This window comes from Diadema antillarum, unplaced genomic scaffold, assembly GCF_040938485.1.
Source record: "Diadema antillarum isolate AM-2024a unplaced genomic scaffold, OU_Dant_1.0 seq00000486_RagTag, whole genome shotgun sequence".
NCBI classification, from domain to species: Eukaryota; Metazoa; Echinodermata; class Echinoidea; order Diadematoida; family Diadematidae; genus Diadema; species Diadema antillarum.
The window spans coordinates 1728018-1751545 of record NW_027271449.1 but is presented as its reverse complement, the minus strand read 5'-3'; the positions used below and the strand labels follow the sequence as shown (position 1 = coordinate 1751545).

General features: G+C 36.7%; 2 protein-coding genes across 2 annotated transcripts; both read left to right on the top strand.

The window, feature by feature from the left end:
* Positions 1-874: 874 nt before the first annotated feature.
* Positions 875-8857, top strand: LOC139733677 (uncharacterized). Its single transcript, XM_071644490.1, has 5 exons — positions 875-988; positions 2097-2366; positions 3733-4729; positions 6301-6514; positions 8241-8857. The coding sequence occupies exons 1-5, from the start codon at positions 975-977 to the stop codon at positions 8855-8857; spliced, it is 2112 nt and encodes a 703-aa protein (XP_071500591.1). The 5' UTR covers positions 875-974.
* A 5272-nt stretch (positions 8858-14129) lies between these two features.
* On the top strand, positions 14130-17448 carry LOC139733676 (uncharacterized). Its single transcript, XM_071644489.1, has 5 exons — positions 14130-14262; positions 14676-14793; positions 15382-15507; positions 16326-16391; positions 17087-17448. The coding sequence occupies exons 1-5, from the start codon at positions 14161-14163 to the stop codon at positions 17446-17448; spliced, it is 774 nt and encodes a 257-aa protein (XP_071500590.1). The 5' UTR covers positions 14130-14160.
* Positions 17449-23528: the final 6080 nt, after the last annotated feature.

The following is a 23528-nucleotide window of genomic DNA, read 5'->3' as shown; positions in this document are numbered from 1 at the left end:
TTCTACACAGAATTTTGACCTTTGACTTCTTTGACCTTTGACCTTGATTTTTGACCTATATTGTACATTTTGCTACAAAATGCTACTCCTTCGCCATTTGTAACCCGATTTCAATTCCGTTTGCTTTAAGTGATGGCACTAGGTGAGGGCTTCAAAACTTCTACACAGAATTTTGACCTTTGACTTCTTTGACCTTTGACCTTGATTTTTGACCTATATTGTACATTGGCTACAAAATGCTACTCCTTCGCCATTTCTAACCCGATTTTGATTCCGTTTGCTTTATGTGATGGCACTAGGTGAGGGCTTCAAAAACTTCTACACAGAATTTTGACCTTTGACTTCTTTGACCTTTGACCTTGATTTTTGACCTATATTGTACATTTTGCTACAAAATGCTACTCCTTTGCCATTTGTAACCCGATTTCAATTCCGTTTGCTTTAAGTGATGGCACTAGGTGAGGGCTTCAAAACTTCTACACAGAATTTTGACCTTTGACTTCTTTGACCTTTGACCTTGATTTTTTTACCTATATTGTACATTGGCTACAAGATGCTACTCCTTCGCCATTTCTAACCCGATTTCGATTCCGTTTGCTTTATGTGATGGCACTAGGTGAGGGCTTCAAAACTTCTACATAGAATTTTGACCTTTGACTTCTTTGACCTTTGACCTTCATCTTTTTACCTATATTGTACATTTTGCTACTAAATGCTACTTCCGGCGGGGACATATATTACGCACCGCGTAATTTCTACTTTTCCTTGTTTTTTGTAAATAACAGGAAGGATTCTATAGAATAAACCTACACTGAAAGACCATTGAATTTCTCTCTTGATCAATGTTTTCAACACTATTGTTTAATCAGGTCGATCTACGATGTCACCACAACACCAGGTACACCTCAACACTTGGGAAAGTGACTAAAAATACGTCTTGCCCTGCCTCAGCATTCATCGTACTCAAAAGATTCATGAAGCATTCCAGGTATGAATTGATTGATGCATAAAGGTGGCACGATTTTCTTTTCTACTTGACAATACATTACATGGGTTTGTTAATCGGATGATAGTAACTTTAGACGGCTCATTAGTCAGACATTTCAGATCCTTTGTTCGAAATCTTATGCTCGCCCTCTGCAGTTTGGATAAATTAATGATACCATATCAGTTGTAGAGCTGTAGTGTGAACAGGTCACTGTTATTGTTTGTACACATGTAACTGTAGTGTAAACAGGTCATTATATTTAGTGTGAAAAGGGTACTTAATCATTTTCCCATTCATTCTGTTTACTTACATTCATCTCTTAGTCATCACACTCCATCTCTTTCTTCCATCACCTTCATTACATTCTTTCTACATGCCAGATTCACTCTTCTATCCTTATCCTTTGTTCCTGCTCATGTTCACTCATACTTTAGTATAGCTATGTTCATTTTTCTATGATTGGTTAATCTTTGGAGCTAAGTTTATTAATATTCAGTAGAAATATATTTACATTCACAGAATCTTATCGTCGCTGGGACGACAAGACCTCATATTGTGTGCGAAATGTCAAATGTTCAGGAAGAGCAAAAAAAACATGGCGGCCAAAGCACTATAGCGAATGAGATAGCCTTTCCTGTGACATGCCATGGTGGCTTCATTTTTTGAGTAAGACTGTTTGGATTTGGACAGGACATCACTTAACCCATTATTTGTCTATTAATCCAAAAAAGTCATTTTCACCAAACTTGCAGATAGGCCTAAAAGGTCTTGTCACTCCAGCGACGTTATGTATCCATATTCATTTATTTCTTATGTACAATCTATATCATTTGAATGTCTATTATTTACCTGTGTTGTACGATGAATATGTAAATATGTATATGCAAAATAATAAACCCCTTAGAGATTTAAAGTGAGTGATCCCAGGGCAGTTCAACTCAGGAAATCATCAAGTGAGGGTGTAAGTCCTTGTATTCTCAGCAAGTTTTGAACCATGCCCTTTGGCTTTGCCTACCTGCTCAGGCCCCCCGACACCATGGTAGCAGACTGCCTTTAATATTTTGATTACACAGATCATGTAATTTTTTCTTTATATTTCATCTTTTAGGTCTAAGGATTCCCACCTTGAGGAAGGACTCTTGTTCATTGTGACTTTGAACTATGCACACAACCATCCCCTGTCTTGTGCAGATGCGTTGAGGAGGAACGATGTATCGGAAGCCACGAAGGAGAAGCTGAGAAGTCTCTTCGAGCATGGGCACTCACCAAGCTCCGCTCTGGACTTGTTGAAATATGATCTCCAGGAGGAACATGGAGACAATTACATCTACGCCTCTGCCGATAGGTCCATCTGCCCTGATATTCAGTTTTGTTACAGGTAAAATTACAATGGTTTTTAGGGTATATTGCCAATTCGTCTACTGCCAACTCATCCACTCATCATATTGTCTACCTTCATTTAGTCTAATGCCATTCTGTCCATCAACATTTCGCCTAACAACCGTTTGGTCCAATAACCACTTTGTCTCGTCTATGACCAGTTCGTCTATAAATAGTTCGTCTAATACCCATTTTCTTTTCATTCATTTCGCCCAATTAACACTTATTCCAATTAGACCAAACGACATATGGACTAAATGACTATTGGACCAACTGGTTATTAGACGAAATGGTGAAATGGCAGTTAGACCATGTGGATAGTGGACGAATTGATGATAGACGTAATGATAGTAGACGAGTCGGTAATTGGACGAATTTGCATTAGACCAATTGAAAACTGTTTTTAGCCGGAGGCATTATATTTTCGGGTCGTCCTTCCGTCCGTCTGTCCTGTCTTCGTTCTCACTCAAAAACTGTGCAACAGATCAACTTCAAACTTGATTCATGTATGCATATCGGAGTGACAATGAAGTGATAAGATTTTGGGGTCTCAAAGGTCAATTGTTAAGGTCATAGAGATCAATAAAATGCATTAAATTGATTTGTTCTCGCAATAACTGAAAAGTAATTTAAACAGATCAACTTCAAACTTGACTGCTGTATGCCTACATGAGTGATGATGAATTGACTGTATTTTGGGGTCTCAAGGTCAATGGTCAAGGTCACTGAGTTCAATACAATACATAAAAATAGCATTTTCTTGGAATAACTTGAGAACAGTTTGTTGGAAAAACTTCAGACTTTGCTCATATTTGCTATTAGGAGAGACAATGATCTGACTATATTTTGGAGTCAACAAGATCAAAGGTCAAGGTAAAATATGTAATGCTGTATATGGAAATAGAAAACTAGGCCATATATTTCTGGTCTGCCAATGGAGGAAAAATATTCGCATGAAGGAGGCATAGATTTCGACCGCATGTCGTCAAAGATTCATCATATTTTTTTTTTCCAAATCTAAATTCAAAATCTTCAATTTTAAGACTTGAAACCACTAACACAAAAAGCTTGAGAAATAGTTGATTTGTTAGATTAAATGACATTATTTTCTCTTTTTAAACAGCAATTAAAGAAATGCAATCTGTGCTCAACAGGCAGGGAATTTTTTGCCAAGAAAAATATACTGCTAAACATCATTAAAAAAAAAACAGGCAGACTGATAGGAGAAATTTCCAAGACACAGATTATTATACTTTTAGAACCTCAAACTTGTTTGTTACAGTTTTAAAGTCAAGAGTATATTGTAGTTTGTGCACTTGAAGTTACAGTATTTATTGTATCGTATTTGTTGCATTTCCTTACAGGTTGTATGCCAAAATCTTCAGGAAACAATATGGAGCAGCATCTGGCGATGAGATGTATGTTGACCTTGAAAGAAAGATACACGAATTCAACGAAGAACAGGGCCAGATATGCGCAAAACTTGAAGTGACACCCGAAAGTCAAACCATTGTTGCCATTTGTACCCCCCTTATGAAGAGGGTACATGAAAACTTCAAAAATAGTGGCGAGATGATTTTCGTTGATTCAAGTGGGAACTGTGACCATCACAACAGCCGCATCTTTGTAGTATTAACTCACTCATCTGCTGGAGGCTTGCCACTCGGAATGATCATAATGACGTCTGAATCAATGCCCACGATCCAAGCAGGATTCAGTCTCCTCCAATCTATCCTACCAGAGAGGGCATTCTTTGGAAGAGGTGCAATGGGGCCGCAAGTTGTCATGACGGATGACTTCAAAGCTCTTCGTCAAGGACTACATGCGGTCTATCCCCAGTCATCGTTGATCCTGTGCGTTTTTCACCTGATGCAGGCCCTCCGGAGATGGTTATGGGATGCACATAACCAAATCCGCAAGCAGGATCGCCCATACCTCCTCGACATCTTGAAGAGGCTCATTTATGCCGACAGCTCCTTGGAACTAGAAACCCGGTTTCAACAGATTCTGGAAGACGAAGTCGCTTCAAGGTATCAGAAATTCAAGGAGCACGTAGCAGATATCTTTGCGAGGCACGACGCTTGGGCACTATGTCTCCACCAAACTGCCAACTTGCCGCTGAGAGGAAACGTCACTAACAACTTTGTTGAGAGTGCGATGAAGGTGATCATGGAGGAGGAGTTCAACAGACTCAAACTTAAAGCCTTCAATGTTACCCAGTTGTTCCACTTCCTTGTCACCCGTTTTACTGCGTACTACAAGCGCAGGTTGGTAGATGTGTCAAACAATCGGTTGACGAACCCAGCTCAGTCAAAATACACAGGGAATGTCAGAGACGTCAACGTAGATGCCATTAAAAAGGTATGTTAAAAAGATAATTCACATTTTGTTGATCAAAAAATCATTAAAGGAAATAGAATAAACCCAGTTTTATCTGTTCTTGCCAAACGTGATGCAGGGCAACACAAGATTGATAAAATTACGTGACAGATGAAATACTAAAAAAAAGTAAGACAAGAGACATGCATGCACAAACTATCAGTTTCAAAGTACAGTGCACTCCCGTTATAACGAAATGCTCGGGACCGGCAGTTTTCTTTCGTTATAACCGAACAAATACAATATATAACAAAAACAAGGAAACCACGCATATATCATATTCTGTTTGTTGAATACTCATCTTACACTGTGCAGATATGTGAAACGGAATGGTACACTGTACATTTTAAATTTCGTTTGGATATTACATTAAAGAGAGCTTAAAATTGACAGAAACTGTGCGTGACACACGGAGCGAACACACCGTGATGTAAAGCGTTCACCCATGCTTGTTCCGCTACAAATTTTCGAAAACGATCCGCATTTCATTATAACGGAGCACATTTCTTTTGTTTTTCTTTGTCCGTGGGGCTTGGAAAAGACTTCGTTGTAACGAAAATTTCACTATAACCGTGTTCGTTATAAGCGAATTTTGTACCATAGATATTAATGTCGATAATTTTGGGACCAGAAGTTTTACTTCGTTATAACGAAATTTTGTTATAACCGAGTTCGTTAGTAACGGGAGTGCACTGTAATAAATCAGATTGAGAAGAAAAAATGGAGGGAGAATATTGTGGTACATGTGTCTTAAGTTTTTCTTACTTGCAAAATATCCAGTATTGCAATATCCAGTATTCCATTTCTTTTGGTATACACCTCATAAATAGTGTAAATATGAAGAAAAAAAAGGATTGGATTTTCGATGTTAATATAAACATAATCTAAACCTTTAAACTATGTTTTTTTACATGGCAATTTTTATACAATGACTGTTTCCATAGCATTCTAATATATTTTACATAAAAAGAAATATATACATCATAAGAGGGTACTATATCAAGTGGACTAAAAAAAAAATTGATTGAATACTTATGATATCTTAGATTATGATAGGTAAGCTATCAAACGTAAATGCATACATAAGGAAACAAATAGATACATTTTAATGAATAAATAAATAGACTGATTTATGACTCCATGTGAATTTGATATACACGTGCAAGCCAAAGAGACGCAACTTCCTTTGGCATTTGATGCATTAAATATGTTGATTACCAAAGTGATCGATGCGAATTTCACAGTAATCAGTTTGTAAGCATCAGGTGTGAGATTTGTTTTCAATTAACATATTTTCACAAAGTCTCACATCATAAAAAATTCAGGTAATAAATCATCTTGATTTTATTGGTATTAATATTACACTTTCTCCTTTTCTTATCTTTTCTGACTCCTTCATCTTCTTTATTCCTCTGCGCCTCAAAATTGTTACACTAGATCAATAATATGCATTACAAATGTTATATTTATTATTTTATTATTACTATTATTGTTGTTGTTATTATCATCATTATTGTTATTATTACCTTCATTATCAATGCTATCTTACATAGGAAACTGATTCAACTTACACTGTACCCAGTGCGCATTCAGAAGATGTATACCATGTCAACACCAACCTGCAGACCTGTACCTGTCCTAAGGGAGAGAGCGGTGGGCCCTGCAAGCATCAGTATGCAGTGGTGAAGAAGTTCAATGTGACTAACACGAACTTTCTGCCAACTACAACGCCGCATCTCAGGAAATTTTTGTATACAATCGCAACAGGTAATTATAATTTTGGAAAACAATCATTTTGAATAAAAGACACCCCTCAAAGGCTCAGTTTTTAAAAGAAATAATAAGTACTGCTTATTGAACAGCAAAATGCATACTAATGTATGTATATCATGATGATAATGATGATGATAATGATAATAATTAGAATAATGATAATGATGATGATGATAATAACAATGATAAAAGTAATAGTAATGATAATAATAATAATGCTGATAATGATAAAAATGATAATAATAAATAACATCATAATTTGTATGCCTCCGCCCACCAAAGGTGGTTGCCAGAGGCATTATGTTTTCATGTCGTCCGTCCATCCTTCCATCTGTCTGTCCTGTTTTTGTTCTTGTGATAACTCAAAAACCATTCAACGGATCAACTTCAAACTTGGCTCGAGGATACATATCAGGGTGACAATGACTGGATAAGTTTTGGGGTTCTCAAGGTCAAAGTTCAAGGTCTCAGAATTCAATAAAATACATAAAAATGGACCGTTCTCGTGATAACTCCAAATTCCTTCAACGGATCAACCTCAAACCTGGCTCATGTGTGCATATTATATACAAGTGACAATGATCTGATTAGATTTGGGGGTCTCAAGGTCAAAGGTCAAGTTTGCAGAATTCAATAAAATACATACAAATAGACCGTTCTTGTTCTAACTCCAAAACTCTGACAGATCAACCTCACATTACGCTTTGCACTCGTTTGATCCCAAACCCCACTTTTTATACAGCAAAGTGGGGTAAGTAACCCTATGTTTCCCTTTTCTCGTTTGAAAATTGGAGATGTCAGTTCCAAGCACTTCTCCCTTGTGAGATAAGATTTTATCCACGCTTGGCAAGCCTCAGGGTCAGTCCATGGCTTAATGACATCAACAGCTGTCATATTACGTAAGAAGCAGATCATTCAAAATGAACTAAATTACCTCATGTTTTTATTCAGTTGCTTTATGTATATTCTTTTTAAGAAATTAAATGGTCATCCGTTTTAAATTTCGAACGAAAAAAATCGACCCCAAAATAAGGAAAATACAGGGCTAATCAAGTGCTGGAAAGAGAGAGAGAGAGAGAGAGTGGAGAATAGTTCCGGTCACTGCAATCGGAGCGAGCCATATAGCTCTCAGTCTGTTGCACACATTTCGCACCAACACTGAATGTCTATACAGACACAGCAAGGAGGTAGTGGTACCTCTTTACACACACACACACACACACAGACATGCACAGTGCATGTGTACACTACACATTATGAGGAACCAAAACAATACCACCCCCTCTCATGTTCTCCCCTGCTGTGGTCATGGCTAGCTGTTTAGATTAGACCAGGGTCAATTAAAAGGGGTTTTGTATCTTGGCTTGAATAGCTACGATCCATTGTTCTCTGCGGGTTCACCTGCATCAAACGAGAGTCTTTCGTCATGAAATTTGGGTCATGTGTGCATGTTCAAGTGACAATGACTGACTTAGACTTTGAGATCACGAGATCAAAGTTCAAGGTAAAATGAAAATAGAAAACTAGGCCATATACATCTGGTCTGGCAATAGCGGAGGCATACATTTCGACCGCGCGCAGTCGAAGATTCATCTAGTTTGATATCACAGTGATAATTTCAATTCAAGATGTCCTTAACTTGATATCTGCAATAGAACATGCATAGAAATAGAATGATATTATGCATGATTATAAGACATTATTTGTTCCTCTTTTTCAGGTAGAGATGATGTACCCAATGAATGGTTTGCTAACCTTCACCCTGCCGAGCAAGCCAAGTTTCCTCCTGATGCTGACGAGATGATGGTTGCCTCTACATCACGTGATCCTCAGATCGAAAGGCTTGACTCTCTTTCTTTTCAGAGGGATCCTGATAATGATTTCCTTCACAGAGGAAAGAACACGCAGTCTAAGAGCCTTTCAATCAAGCTTGAGGATATGTTTCAAACCTTACGTTTCAAACTTCAAGAGGACGAGGAATCCTTCCACACTCCACTCACTAAGTTCGTTGAGCGGTTTGAACAAATCACTACAGACAGTGCTCTTGTATCTGCCTTGTCGACATTTGGCAAGTATAGCGGAGATTCCTTGTCGAAGAAAGCTAGACATTTCAGCCAGCAAGCGATGCTCACCTCAACAAAAATTGGTATCCACCCCACTGCAGTCAGCAGGAGAAAGACTGCAGTGGGTGGAAGACGGGCTCTGATTACTGGGCGCCCAGTAAAAGGAACCCAAAATGAACATGGTTATGCGAGACATAAGGGCTCCATCAAGAGGGGTGTACTTCCAAGGAGTCAGCGCCCAGCGCCACATTCCCTATCACAATGTGTAGAGTAGGAATGTGGCGCGTAAAAAATGCGCTTCATCCTAACAGGATAAAGTGTGTTTTTTTCCCTAATACACTCTAAAAAATGAAGTGCTGTTTTAGCACTTTCAAGGGCACGTATTGTAGGGCCTGCCCTTTTGATGCTGAATTTTTAGCACTTGAGGTGCTAACTGTAGCATGCCAATTGCTGTTTTAGCACCTCCAGTGCTAACTAAAAGTGCAGTCCCTGTACGTGCCCTTGAAAGTGCTAAAATAGCACTTCATTTTTTAGAATGTACCTCCTTGAATTTTGTCTTGTTCTGCTAAGCAGGCGAGACACATGCGCCTCTTCTCCGCAGCGGCGGCGGCGTTAACACAAATCTTAACCTGGAGGTTAAATCTTTGAAATGTCATCAGAATTTCAAAAGTATTTGGTTCCATTACATGAAACTTGGTCATAAGGATAATCAAGTATCTCTGATCATTCTATATGAATTTCAGATCACATCATTAAGGTCAAAGCTCACTCGAGGTCAATAAACTTAGAGTGTCTTGGGGCATCAACGTCAAAAACTTAACCAAAGGTTAAGAATTTTTTTTTTTCATTTTGATTTTTTTTGCAATAAGTTTCAAAGCATCGGTTCTTTTTCCTTATAACTTGGACATAATGGTTATGAGGTATTTCCAATCATGTGATGATAACTTCAGGTCACATGACCAAGGTCAAAGGTCATTTCAGGTCAATAAAATTTTAGAAAATTTGATAATTTGTCTTCATTGCAAAATTATTTTCAAAGTATTGCTTTTTTTTTCCATGTAACAAGCACATAATGGTTATGAGGTATTCCAATCATGTGACAAGACTGGGGTCACATGATCAAGGTCAAAGGTTATTAAGGTCTATAAACTTACAGAAAATTATATATTTTAGTCTTGATTATAAAATCATTTCATCAAATCCTAAGAAACTTGTCCAAGATAGTATTGAACTTGGACATAATTTATATGAGTAATAACCGATAATGTAATGAGAATTACAGTTCACATGATGAAGGTCAAAGGTCATTTGAGGTTATAAACTTACAGTTAATTATATTAGTCATAATTTTAAAGTTATTTGATAAATTCCTATGAAAGAAGATGGTTATCAGATATCACAATTGTGATGACATAATTTGCAGCATACCAAGTAAAGAACAAAGGCTAATTGCATATATTCTATGCACATGTTTATAAAGAAAGAATTCTGTGACATTTCAACTGTTTCTAAGTCAAGACAACTACTATTATATGAATTGTATAATGAAGGCGAGACTGCCAGAGGCCTTTCACTTGTTTTACTTCCACATTCAATTCCATAGCAATCATTCAGTAAATTAATACTTTTTCTAATTTCCAATAACAACAAAATTTACGAAGATGAAAAAACACATTTTTAACCCATAGAGGTACAGTGTTTCCTAAAGCACTTTTTCAGTTTCTATCAATCCTGTCTGGAAGCAAGTATAAATGATATATGATCAGAATCAGAAAAATGTACTGATCAATTTCATACCACTTTCAAATATGTTGTACCGTTTTCAAGTGAAAACGTTTAAATTCAGCTAATCATTATGTTCTATAAATTGGCAAGACCAATGAAAACATGTAATCACTATTATAAAATAAAAGTTGGCAATATTTTCTTGAAATTTCAAAAGAATAATGTGTTATAACTGGTGTAATATTCAACATTTATTTTTCAGACCATGTATGAGGGTAGAAAATTCTTGATTGTTGCTAGTTTGAGGTGTGAAAGCTGATTAAATTAAACCCATGAAAAGTCGTGTACTCTTATGGGTTAAAAGAGAACCGGTTGTGGATGACTTTTTCAAATTACGTAATTAAACAATGCCAAACAGACCTTTGCCAAGTAGTGCACTTAGTGACTGTGTAGTACAATTGCATTGTAAACAATATCTCACAAACAATAGTTACAGTTTATTGAAATACTGATAGAAATCTACACTCAGCATTTTTTAAAACTAATATACTGGAGTTAATGAATGAACTCATTACTGTTTGCTCGACAACTCCCCATTTGTGTGCCATTCGTGTGCTTTCCATGCAATTATACTTTAACCAAGAGTTGGTAACCTATTTTAACCGACAAAGTTTTTTTTATTCTCTGAGAGTGAATGAACTCCTCAGATATTAGTGGTAATTCTTACCCCTTTGACTTATAAGAGCTTATAATTCAATAATATCTAATTTCATGCATGCATTTTTTTTTTTTCAACAGAGTGTTCCTACCCTCTACTGGAGAGAGGTGTTAAAACGTACTGTACACAATGTAATTCTCAAAAGTTTATCCTCTGTATTATGTTCTATTGTTGATGTTGTTGCTCTTACATAATAATGTTAATCTGTGAATTTTCTTTTGCATCATGATTTATTGTGACTTGTTACCGTGCATGTAATTCATTACTTTGATGATCTGGGCTTATTTTTTCTGTTATGTATGTACTTGCCTGATTACCGTTTGCTTACAGAGTGATGATTGAATAAGATACATGTAAATAAGAGATGAAAGTGAAAAGGGGACGACATTAGTCCCGAGCAGTATGAATGCAGTTTACTTACAATCCATCACTCCATGTAAGATTTTCATACTGCCAACTTTAAAAAGTTCTCAGTTGAGATAAACAATTACAAACAGGGCATGTTGGCTCAGTGGTAGAGCGCTTGCCTCATGAACAGGAGGTCATGGTTCAATCCCCGGCTGAGTCATACCAAAGACTTACAAAAATGGGACCTTCTGCCATCTAGCTATATAGCACTCAGCATTTTAGATTTGAGAAGGGTAATAATAACATATCATGTTATGCAAGGCCCGCTGGGAGAGCTGAAGTGGCTACCCTTGGTAAATAAGACATTATTATCATTATTATTAAGTGATGTGAAGGGTCTCACTTTAAGATTTCTTTTTTCTTTCTTTTTGTTCATTTTTTTCCAATTGAGATTAGTGAGGAAAACAGATTAGGCCTATAGTGTAAATACCAACTACATGGATTATTTAAAAACATTGGCGGCTATGTTATGAGCATTTTGACATTACTTAACTTTTTACTTTCATATTTATCAGCTTTGACATTTTCATAGGCCTATGATTGCTTTAAACGCAAGCTTTAAAAAAGGAAACAACTTTGATTTTGGCAAAGACAACAGCATAAAATTTGTTAAATGAAAATATAAATCAAAGGGGCAGTACAATCTCAGAAAAAAATATTGGGTTGGTTAAAGTACGAACCTACCAATTGTTGGTTAAACCAAATTTGCATGTTAAACATGGAAATTCTTTTTAAACCAACAGTGTGTAGGTTCATATTTGAACCAACCTGATGATTTTTAACACTTTTTTTGAGTGTGTACTGGGGCAAAGCCTGACCCTCAACTTGCACATCGACTGTATTGAATTATGCCTGTAAGAACAAAAGGAAGAAAAGGTTAATTCCTGGAAGATTATGATCTCCATTGTCATGATTGTATTTCATAATATATTACAATTACACTGCATGCAAGTAGCAATGTCTTGTATGATATTTTCTGCTTGCTATTGCAAATGAACCTTTTGTATTTGGATATGAAAAATTGAACATCATATTTATAATTATGAGGAGATTAAAAAGTAATAACCTCAGAGTTTCACGTGACAAAGTTGCCTAGGTTGAGATCTGTGGCCGTGGTTTTGTCTGACTGTATTCCCCTATGTTGAGAAGAGAGAACTACAGATGTACTATAGCTGTTCCATTGCCATATTTGTGTTTAAAAAAAAAAAAGAAGTATTACAGCGAGATCGAGATCAGGGCTGACGGTAATGAGAGAGGTGCATGGAGGGAGGGGGAAAGGCGAGATAGGGTGGAAGAGAGGGAGAGAGAGGGGAGGGAGAGGAAGAGAGAGAGAGAGGAGGAGAGAGACAACGGAGATTGAAAAAGGGATGAGATAGAGGGAGAGAAGCAAGGGAGGGTCAAGGGAGATAGACATCAAGGTAATTGCCAATTCGTCGACTGCCAACTCGTCTACTCATCACATGGTCTACCTTTCATTAGTCTAATGGCTTTTCTTCCATCAACATTTCGCCCAATTAACACTTGGTCCAATTAGACCAACGTAGGCTTATATGGACTAACATGGCTATTGGACCAACTGGTTTATTAGACGAAATGGTGAGTGAACGAAATGGCAATTAGACCATGTGGATATTAGACGAACTGATGGTAGACCTAATGATAGTATAGGAGTTGGTAATTGGAGGAATTGGCGTTAGACCAATTGAAAATAAACCAACAACACCACCAGCATAATTGCAACAAGAAAAACAGTGTTCATAATCCGTTCAAGGCCACGCGCTTGTGCACTTCAGTCTTTCAGCTCACCATATGAATAATTCATATTATTATCTAAATAGAGCATTTTAGTGGTGCATTAAATACTGGTACGCGTATCTTGGTCTGCTCAATTTACTTGTTCAATATGAGACCATATTGAACAAAGCGGCAAAATCAAGGGGATTCCCCATAGACTCTGTGTACAATATTGCTGTTCCATATTATGCGGTATTCAACGGGCTACTGCGCATGCGTCAAGTATCCATCGCGTAAACTAAGGTTGCACTTGACAACTGCGCATCTCACGTATCCTTTCATTGTGATGTCACAAAGAAAAACACTACAATGTACTTGTGACGTCACAATAAGCACGAGAATGAAGAACTTTGCAAGCTCTAGCTTTGTGTCCTTCCAGACGGCAGACAATATCGTGATATCTGACTTCCCAGTTTATGCCTTCTGAATTATGTTCATTTAAGATAACAATAATTATATTGGATGGTTTTACTTCATGGAATACCAGATATATTCCATGAGTTAGGGCCTGTATTGCAGGAATCGAAGATGAGTGCAATATTGGCCTTACCGAGTTTCCACGTGATCATGTATGTACAGTATGCGAGTCCGTTCATTCGTGTACAAATTGGCAAAGCTATAGAATTTTAGCGAAGTCCACGCGCTTGCGCACTTCAGTCTTTCAGCTCAACTTATGAATAATTCATGTCCCATAGCGTTTCCATGTACGGAAAAACCAGTAGTTTGATTGATTTATTTTCCATACCATGTGCTGTTTTACTCAATTGATATTCTCTGATATTATGTAGCTGGCAATCATTTATCATGAGTACTATCGACTTTAATTATAAACCTTTAGCACACCATCACCAGTATGAGAATGCAGCATAACAAGTTTACAACTTACTACTACTTACTAGGGCCTAGTACAAGTTAGGTGAAGAACTTAAGAAATGGATGTTCAGGAAGCGCTGGCTGTAAATCATCTCTACGCTTCACTCTGGACTGTCAAGAATCCATCGTGCCATGGTCCGGAGGCAAAGAGAGAGCAACAGGTACTAAAAACTGCTTCCTTTTCTTTCATCAGTTCGTGATTGAATTAACCAAATCTGCAGTTCATTAATTGTCATTGAAAGTGCTTCTATCTGCTTCTGAGCTGTATACATCTACGAAAGCACAAGTAATAACTGTGTCTGTGATTGTGAATTCTCTGCATCATGCCATGTGATGTCATGCAATCCAGTTGTATTTAATTTTGCCCCATAGTGTACATATGAGATTGTCAAAATGCTTACAAACAGAAAGAGACCATCTGCAAGAAAAAAGTGCAGATCACAAGGCATCCACATGGAAGTTAATTTGTGAAATTCCAAATTATTCCAGAACTGTGTTGATGGTAGCATGTTGATCTGACTTTAAAATGTGCGATGAATCACTGCACTAGCTGCACTCTGCTTTTTCGTTACAGACTTACACTGACTGGATGAACAAGCAGCTCATTTCTGCTGTGGAGCAGCCACTGATTTACAACCTTGAAATGTCTCTTGCAGATGGTACAACATTGAGCAAGATCACTGATATTCTTGGTGAGTGTCATGCTTGAATGAGGCTGGCAAACTTTGTTTACCAAGGTTATCAAACATTTACCAACCTCTTGATACAACCAGCAAGATATGGAAACAAAAACAAAGACTGAAAATGATTGGTCATTTCAAGGATTCAGTTTGTAAATATTATATTTTTGTTGGACCAGTGACCTCATGTTATGGGTTTTGTGCATAATACATATTATTGTGAATGTGGTACCGGTAATCAAATTTTTGAAGCCCTAGTAACTTTCCTGGAAGTTTGAAATACACATTCAGTATTACGTGGGCTCGGATAATACCTCATCAGAAGAAATCATTGTTTAATTAGTTACAAATGCACAACAATTGGACATTTTATTTTTGTTTTGATGCATCAGTTATGATGTAAGTTAATTCAAAAGGAAGATCGTATTTTAACTGTTTAACCATACTTACATTCAAATGTCTTTCCATTTTGTTCTTCATGTTAAATTTTGTTCTTACTGTCAAACCTCCAGCCAATATGCTGCTTTCATTTGATTTACTTGCTCGTAAAAAGACCCATGTTTCTTTTGTTTTTTTCTCATGTTCCCTCATTTTATGCAGCGTGCCAGAAACTGGTCTGGCCACACCCCAGACCCGCACTCCTCCCTCATCGCCTTGACAACGTGAGGGCGTGTCTTGTGCACTTGTTGAGATTTGGCGTAGACTTGACAGGTGTACTAGCTGAAGGTTAGTTACAGCCTGTAGAAGGAGAAAGGGAATGTATACAGGTACTATGATAAAATTCACACTCACAGTCCATCGTAATGCCTGTTAATTAAAATATAACCATACATCTTGAGGCCCTGGATAGTGGAAGTCATTTCATATATCAGACCATAATTGTTTGGTGTTGTCAGAAGAATACTTGAATAACCATACAAAGCTGAATTGATCTGATTTGTGAGCATGAGATTGAAGGTCAAAGGACATGGTTTAGGGTCAAACAGCATAATTCAAGCAGTGGTCTAAGAGATCTACTGTGATATTCAAGTTTGAGTACCATGGTAAGCTGTAATGAACAAATATTGTGTTATATTGAAATACATGCAGATGTTGTGAAAGTTGCAGATCAATATGAATGAAAGGAGCTTTTACGTTGAATGAAGAAAGTTTTGCTGAAATTCAGTTAAAATTATGATATGTATTCAACAATCGCAAGATATCTTTTGAAAGAGTATAGATGTTCCCTTCAAAGTGTTCTTAAACTTAAATTCTGATAAGGGCACCACTACAGTTGTTGCGTAGTGCAAAAGGAGATGTTTAAGTCCTTTCATGAGTTCAGTGCTTTTCCATCCTTTAAATGATTATTAATTCCAAATCTATCTGGAGGGAAACAGATGATGTTCATATGTGACATCATTCTGAACTTTAGTAATCATGGAACGATCGCTGTAGAAGTCGCTCATGTCCAATCTCAAATAACTGTAGAGAAGCTGTGAGTATATAATTATACACACACTTGTCCTTCTAATGTTGTCTATCATCCTAACTTTCTGGCCTTTCAGACATTGTACATGGAGACCCAAAGACTGCCTTAGCTCTGAGTCGTGCCATTTACACAAGATTTCAAAGTAAGAGACATACATTCCTTTTAGAAAATCAATAAATCTTTTATGATCATTGTAATGTATAGCGATAGTTATCATGTTTTAACCCATTGAGGATGAGTCCCGAGTATACTCGGGCAAGTGTCTGTGGGAAATGCGTGTTGTGGCAAGATCAGCCCGTCCTCAACTGGTTAAGTATAGACCTTTCAGATGCTCAAATGTAAGAAATAGTTTGGTTTATTTGAGGATGCATGACCATGTTTGTGTTTTGTTTTTGTTTTTTGTTTTTTTTTTTTTTTACTTGTGTGCATTTGTGTTGGTGTTTGTTTCATCTGTAAAGGATCATTTGTGTGTGTTTTGTGAATAGTTTCACACTTAAATTGAAGTTTGATGTATAGCATGAATACACTGGCATGCTATGTAAATTGAAATGATGAATTGTAAGTAGTCTTTTTTTTGTCAATAAGCAAATAGATCATCACATTGTTACGACTCTGCATGACAAGTGGGTTTGCAAATGTTCCACAGCAAAAAAAAAAAAATCAGTGTGTTTCTTTCACTGTTTTAGTGATTACTTGTGAATAATACTTAGCTTCATGAACTTGGCTATGATTGTTCTGTTAATTACTCACATAGAATAGTTAAGTCAATGTTCCATTTCAACAATTTGTAGTATGTTTTGCTCAAACAGTCTTGTTTCCTCTCTTAATTTTCCCCAGGACATCCACAAATGACTTCTCCCAGGGTGCATCACAGCTCTTCACCAGTGCAACCACAGAGTGTTTCCAACTCACCGAGGCTGGGGGATTCCCAGTACCTCTCATCAAGTCTTGATTCATCCTCCTCTTTCTGGGCCAATCCCTCTCCTGTTCCCATGGCAACGGCGGACAGAGCCCACACATCGCAACTCTCTTCACACCCCATCAGGCCAGGGGATCAACATTATTTCTCCCCCAGTTTGAACTCTTCAGCCTCTTGGGCGACTGCATTAACTGTTCCCGTGGCAACCAAAGATGACATGGCTGTGTTTGGATGGGTTGAGAGACTTCTAAGAGTTCCTGTGACTAGATATGAACAGTAAGATGGCACTAAATGATAATGATACGGTATCTTTCTATAGAGTTGCTGCTATATACCCTACTGCAATTGGAAACTCATGTCTACTTGTTTTCTTTTTGCATTATAATTATATATCCATAAAACAAAAACAACATTAAAATGCATACATTATTAAAATATAATAGACTGTTGTAGAACATGCTCTTAGGATTATCTGAGAGATGATGTAAATGTCATGATTTGTTTGTCATTTAGTTGTTGCATCAGTACATCTGGAGGAATTAAGGACGAAATGAGATCAAAATATGACTCATGAAATCAAATATTGGTTACAAATGGGAAAGTGAAATTTTATGAGAAAGATCTTTCTAGACAAGTTTGGTCATAGATAAGGTATGGGTAGTAGCGTTGATAGCTGACATCAAATGGCCAAATTTTAGAGATTTTGATTTTGTTTTTGTCAATCAGCTAGGCACTGAATGATCTTAAAAGAGAGGAAATGAACACTTGTTTATGACCATTTGTTGTCTCCTGAGAGTCATGAAGTAATTACGGATGTTATTGGTTTGGCACATGCTAATTAGATAAAAACAAGATAACATATTACATGTGCAAAATGATATTTCTCGGTTCATTATGCCTGGTAAACATAGTAGCTTCTCAAAACCTGCAAAATTGTTGATAAGTTTGACAAAGATTTGATTGTTTTTTTTTTTCAGAAAAAGTTACTTCAGCAATATTTTGTTTGGTTTTGTGTTCCAGATTTCAGGATGGTATTATGTTATGTTCTCTTGTAAATCAACTCTGTCCAAGGAGCTTCACCCAACAGGTGGGCCATCTTCGTATAACAACACAACATTTAGATGATATTCACTTAAAAACAATATTCTATCTGAAAAATCTGATCTGCATTACATGGTCATATGTGCTATTAGTGTCACTGATATTGAGAAAAGATGGAAGCTGTGAAGAACATTACAATTGAAAATGATCAATAAATGCTGTCAGAAAAGAAAAAATCTCTGTGAGGGAAAGTATATTAGTGTTAGAAAAAAAAATATGGTTCTGTGAGCAACTTGTTAGAATGGTGAATTTGTCCATAGATATCTTCAAATAAAAAAAATAAAAGTATAAACTGCATAGATATTTTTATGGCTGTAGCGTTTGGAAAAAAAAAGTTCATTATGCAACTTCTTGGCATGGTGATAATTGTTCTGAGATATCTTGAAAGTGACTGCGTAATGTTTAAGCATTTGTATGCTTTTGCATTCTTTCATCTGGCAGTTTTTGACTTTAAAAAAATATTCAAGCCACCAGAACAGGTTTAAAAACAGTGTGTGTATCAACTGTATTATTTCCCCTGGCTTCCATATATTGCATACATAATTATGTGCATTTAGATCTCGTGGACTTGTTGAATTTGGGCTTTGAGAGAGAAGGGGAGTGGCTGTGGGGCGAGTGAATTAATGTGGGTGGTTTTTTTTTATATATAAGTGAATAGGACTAAAGTTTTTGATATGTCAGACTGTCGTGGAAGAAAAAGATTTGTAGTTTTTCCTCATATGAAATTTTTGTGACATGAATGTACTTGGTATTCTCATTTTAATATGATTTTGAGACATCTTCACCACAACTTGTGAATGACTGGTGTACAAAAAGTATGAAATCACATGCCTCTATTTATTCATATATATACATATACACATATTTACAAATTTATTTCCTTACAAAATTTATGGCATCCCTCTACAGCAAGTGTTGTCCAGCACTCCAATCCAGAGAATTGGTATGGCTGTTGCCGTGGCAAGCAGGTATCTCGGAGCGCCGAACAATGTTGACATCATGGTGATGACATCATCGCTTGGTTATGAGGAGATCAAGAGATACTTGACTGGGCTGAGACTGGCGCATGAACAATCATTTGTGGTGAGAGAAATACCCCCCCCCCCCCCCCCCCCCACCTTCACATCACCCTAATTTTTATGACTTGGTAATGACAATATATATGTACAGTGCACTCCCCTTCTAACGAAATGGTTATATCAAAATTCCGGTTACAACGAAATAAAAATTCAGGTGCAACATTACCAACTCTTTGTTTTTTATTGTTTATTTGTTCGGTTATAACAAAATTTCGATACAACGGAAGAAAAGTGCTGGTCCCGAGGACTTCGTTATAACAGGTGTCCACTGTATGGACATGAGCAGTCTTGGGATATCGGCCCATAATGTGCCCAACCTCCTCCCTCACTCTACCTCATCAATCTTTCTGTCCAAATTTTGGACGAATTATTTATCTATCCTCTTGCCAGAACTGTGACAAGTTTCTAGACTACTGAATATAGTACACATACTGCAAAGTTAATTGTTCGGTACAAGTCGCAGACAGTCTACATCAACGTTATGTTCTTTCGAAACTTTGCAAGATCTTAACATCCTCCATTGAACTCTGAATTTTCTGCACAACACTTACTGATGATGGTAATGATAATGACGATATTATTGTTACTTCTATGACTGCTGCTTGTGGTAATACTTCTACTCCCATCACTTCTATGACTAATATACTCTACCTTTTGCAAGGTATGGAAGTGCTTAATTGCAAGGAGAGATTAGAAAAATGGAATATATAATATACAAGTGAAGAAAGACTACCGCTGTAGCATAATACTGTATGTGCCATAATTTCAGCGAGTCTAATTTTTTGCACATCTGGACTTCACAACAATTTTGCAAGTGGTTGAATTCACAGTTGTAGAGTACAGCACTGAACTGAGAAATGTATGCGTGCATGTCACATTCATGTTGAGATCAGAGTTTATCATTTTCATGTGTTTTTAAATTCGCGAATAGCACCCAACTCATGAAATTCGTGAAAAATGAAACCTTCATGAAATATCTAGCATAATCCAGTTTTAAATGTTGGTTTATGCCTCGTTCTGCAGGTCAATGCATTTTTCATAATGCTTTTAGTCAAAATCAAGTAAAGAGAATGAAACAATGTAATGATAGTAGCCTTTTTATCCCTTGACTGTCTATTCCCTTCACCAGAGCCAACTTCATCATCAGTTTAGATGCAGCGGAAATGACCCAGCAACAGAAGGAACCAAGCATGACAAGAGCAGTGCAGAGCCCTCTGCTAGATAGCACTGACATTAAAGTCATCCCATATATGGCCATAAGTTTTATGATTATTAGTAATGCATATATTATGTGTTAATGTGTTTGTGTATGTGTGTTAATGTGTTCGTGTATGTGAGTTTGTGTGTGTGTTTGTGTGTTTGTATGCCTTTACAAGCAAGGACAGCACTTAACATGAAATTGTTGAGGACAATAGTTGTGTGAGTTGGCTGCATACTTGTTTTGAGAAGTTTGTGAGAACAATTTGTGAGCATCGTGCAACAGCAATTGAGGATGCCAGGATATGAATATGCCATGTGCCTTTGCAAAATAGTGAGCAGCTGGCTTGGAATGTTTTGCCATCAAGTCCAAAAATAAAGCATTTTAGTGGTTTCGTGCTGAATCTTCCAAGTATAATTTTTTTATTATTCATTGCTGTTCTATGATTGTCATAGAGTAATATGAAAACATCTCTTTTAGTTAATCTATAATTTGGACATATGCCATTGTTTATTTCAGTTGCTGAATAATCAAATTGTCTACATACAGTAGTTAGATTTATAAATGATCAATAAATTGGCAACATATTTCAAAGATTACAGTCAATGTTTCTGAAAATTAAAATTGGCAAACTTTTGTGTGTTTTCTGATTTATGTGCCGGTAAATGAATTCAATAGGCTTCATCTCATCTTTCTCAAACATCAGATGCACACTAATATTCAGACTTCCCAATTTCACAAAGACAAAATGATAGTTTCTGTGGCAAAATTCCTCAGGCACTTCACTTGATGAACTGATGGTGTTGCACATACCATGCGATGTCTAGGAACTGTGACTGTGGTCAATGATACTATGGTGGTCAGGTAGTGGGTAGTGGCATGTCATTGACATGTTTTGTATTGAAGTCACTGGTATGGTGATGATGAAGTTGATGATAATGATTTGCTGTATCATTGCTCTCAAAACTACTGCTATTTTCATAATTATTGTGATCATTATATTCTAGACTGGGTAATCTTGTATTTTTTATGCCTCCGCCACGAAGTGGTGCCGGAGGCATTATGTTTTCGGGTTGTCCGTCCGTCCGTCTGTCCGTCCGTCCGTCCTTCCGTCCGTCCGTCCTTCCGTCCGTCCGTCCGTCCTTCCGTCCGTCCGTCCTTCCGTCCGTCCGTAATGAATTTTGTGGACAGGGTAACTACCAAAACCTTTTGAGGTATCCTAATGAAACTTGGCATGTATGTGTATTAGGGGGTGAAGTTGTGCCTATCAACTTTTGGGTGCACATGCTCAAGGTCAAAGGTCAAAAGGTCAAGGTCAAATGCTTAAAATTTTACTATTTCCCCCATATCTATGCAATGCCAGAAGATGTTTTCTTGAAACTTAGTGTATACATGTACTACCCAATTAAGATTCTCTGGTGAAAGTTTGGGGTCATGAGGTCAAAAGGTCAAAGGTCAAAAGGTCAAGTAAAATGTTAAAATGTCACTTTTTTCTCTGTATCTTGGAAATTGTTCAAGGTATCTTCATGGAACATAGTGTATATGCATCTACTGTTTGGCAGTGGTTATCTAGGGAATTTAGGGTTCATGGGGTCAAAGGTCAGGGGTCAAAGGTCAAGGGCAATACTTCAAAATCTTACTATTTTCCTTATATTTTTGCAATGCCAGCAGGATATTTTTTTTTTTTTAACTTGATGTATGCATGTCTAACCCAATAGATTCTCTGGGATTTTTTTTTTTTGCCAAGAAGGTCAAAGGTCAAAAGGTCAAAGATCAAGTGAAAGTGCTGAACTTACTTTTTTCTCCATATCTCGGAAGTGGCTCAAGTTATCTTGAAACTTAGTACATGCTGAATTTATGTATGTTCTGCCTGACAGTGCTTCTTTTATAAATCAAAGGCCAGATGAAAATGATAACAATTTACTGTTCAATACAGAAATTGCGCTTTTTCTCCATACCTTGAAAATTACTCAGTGCATAAACTTATGAAATGGTCAAAGTCAAGTTAAAGTTCTTAAATCCCCAAATACATGCTCTCCTATTCATCCAATTAAACATAGGTCAAGGAAGGTAAACATTCAATACATTTGTGACAAACATGTCATTTTGATATTTTGCCAATTTTGTGAAAATGTAATCACACATTGTCCACATGTACTATTGACCTATTAGGAGAATCATGCATTATGGCGGAGGCATACCAGTCGCCATAGCGACATTTCTAGTATTTCATGCTTTCCATGTTTATACACTGGTCTTTACCAAAGATATTTCAACAAGTATCAAGGCAATTTTTATAGTTGGCTGCTTCTGAACAAAAGCGGTGTAGACAATTATGTAGTATTTGAGTCTTGTTATCTTTTTGTTTTGTTTTTCAGAGACTGAACTGAAGTACAAAGGAAATGTACTTATATATTCTTGTATACAGTTTATATGACATCAGAGTCAATATACAAATCTGATGTTGTTTATGAATGTCTTTATACTGCTTGTAGCCTCTGTGGGGCACTAATGAATAGACTGCCTTTGATGATACTTGTAGTTTATAAGAAAAGATGCATCTTTTTCATTCATTATTGAACAAAACTTAACCAAAAACGTATATCTGTCACAATTCGATAAGATGATGATTTATAAGTTTGTTTAGTTGGGTGCGTAAAAAACAAACAAACATATGGTGAAAGGTATGTTGCAATTCAGATTTGTTATTTTACTCTTGAGGTGTTATTGTATCATGTCATGATTTTCACATTTGTTCATACATAAAACAACAACAATGTTTTGCTTGGTAAATAATTAGCAATCACAACTTCCTCTATGATGTATCTCTACTTTTTTACTATAAATATATGTTGAATTATGAAAAAAACTGATTTTAAAAGCAATTGTGGTGATAAGTTGTGTGGAAGTCAGCAGAGACATGATTTTATGACATAATCAATTCATCTATTTTTCTATGTGATTGTCACCCATTTATTCATG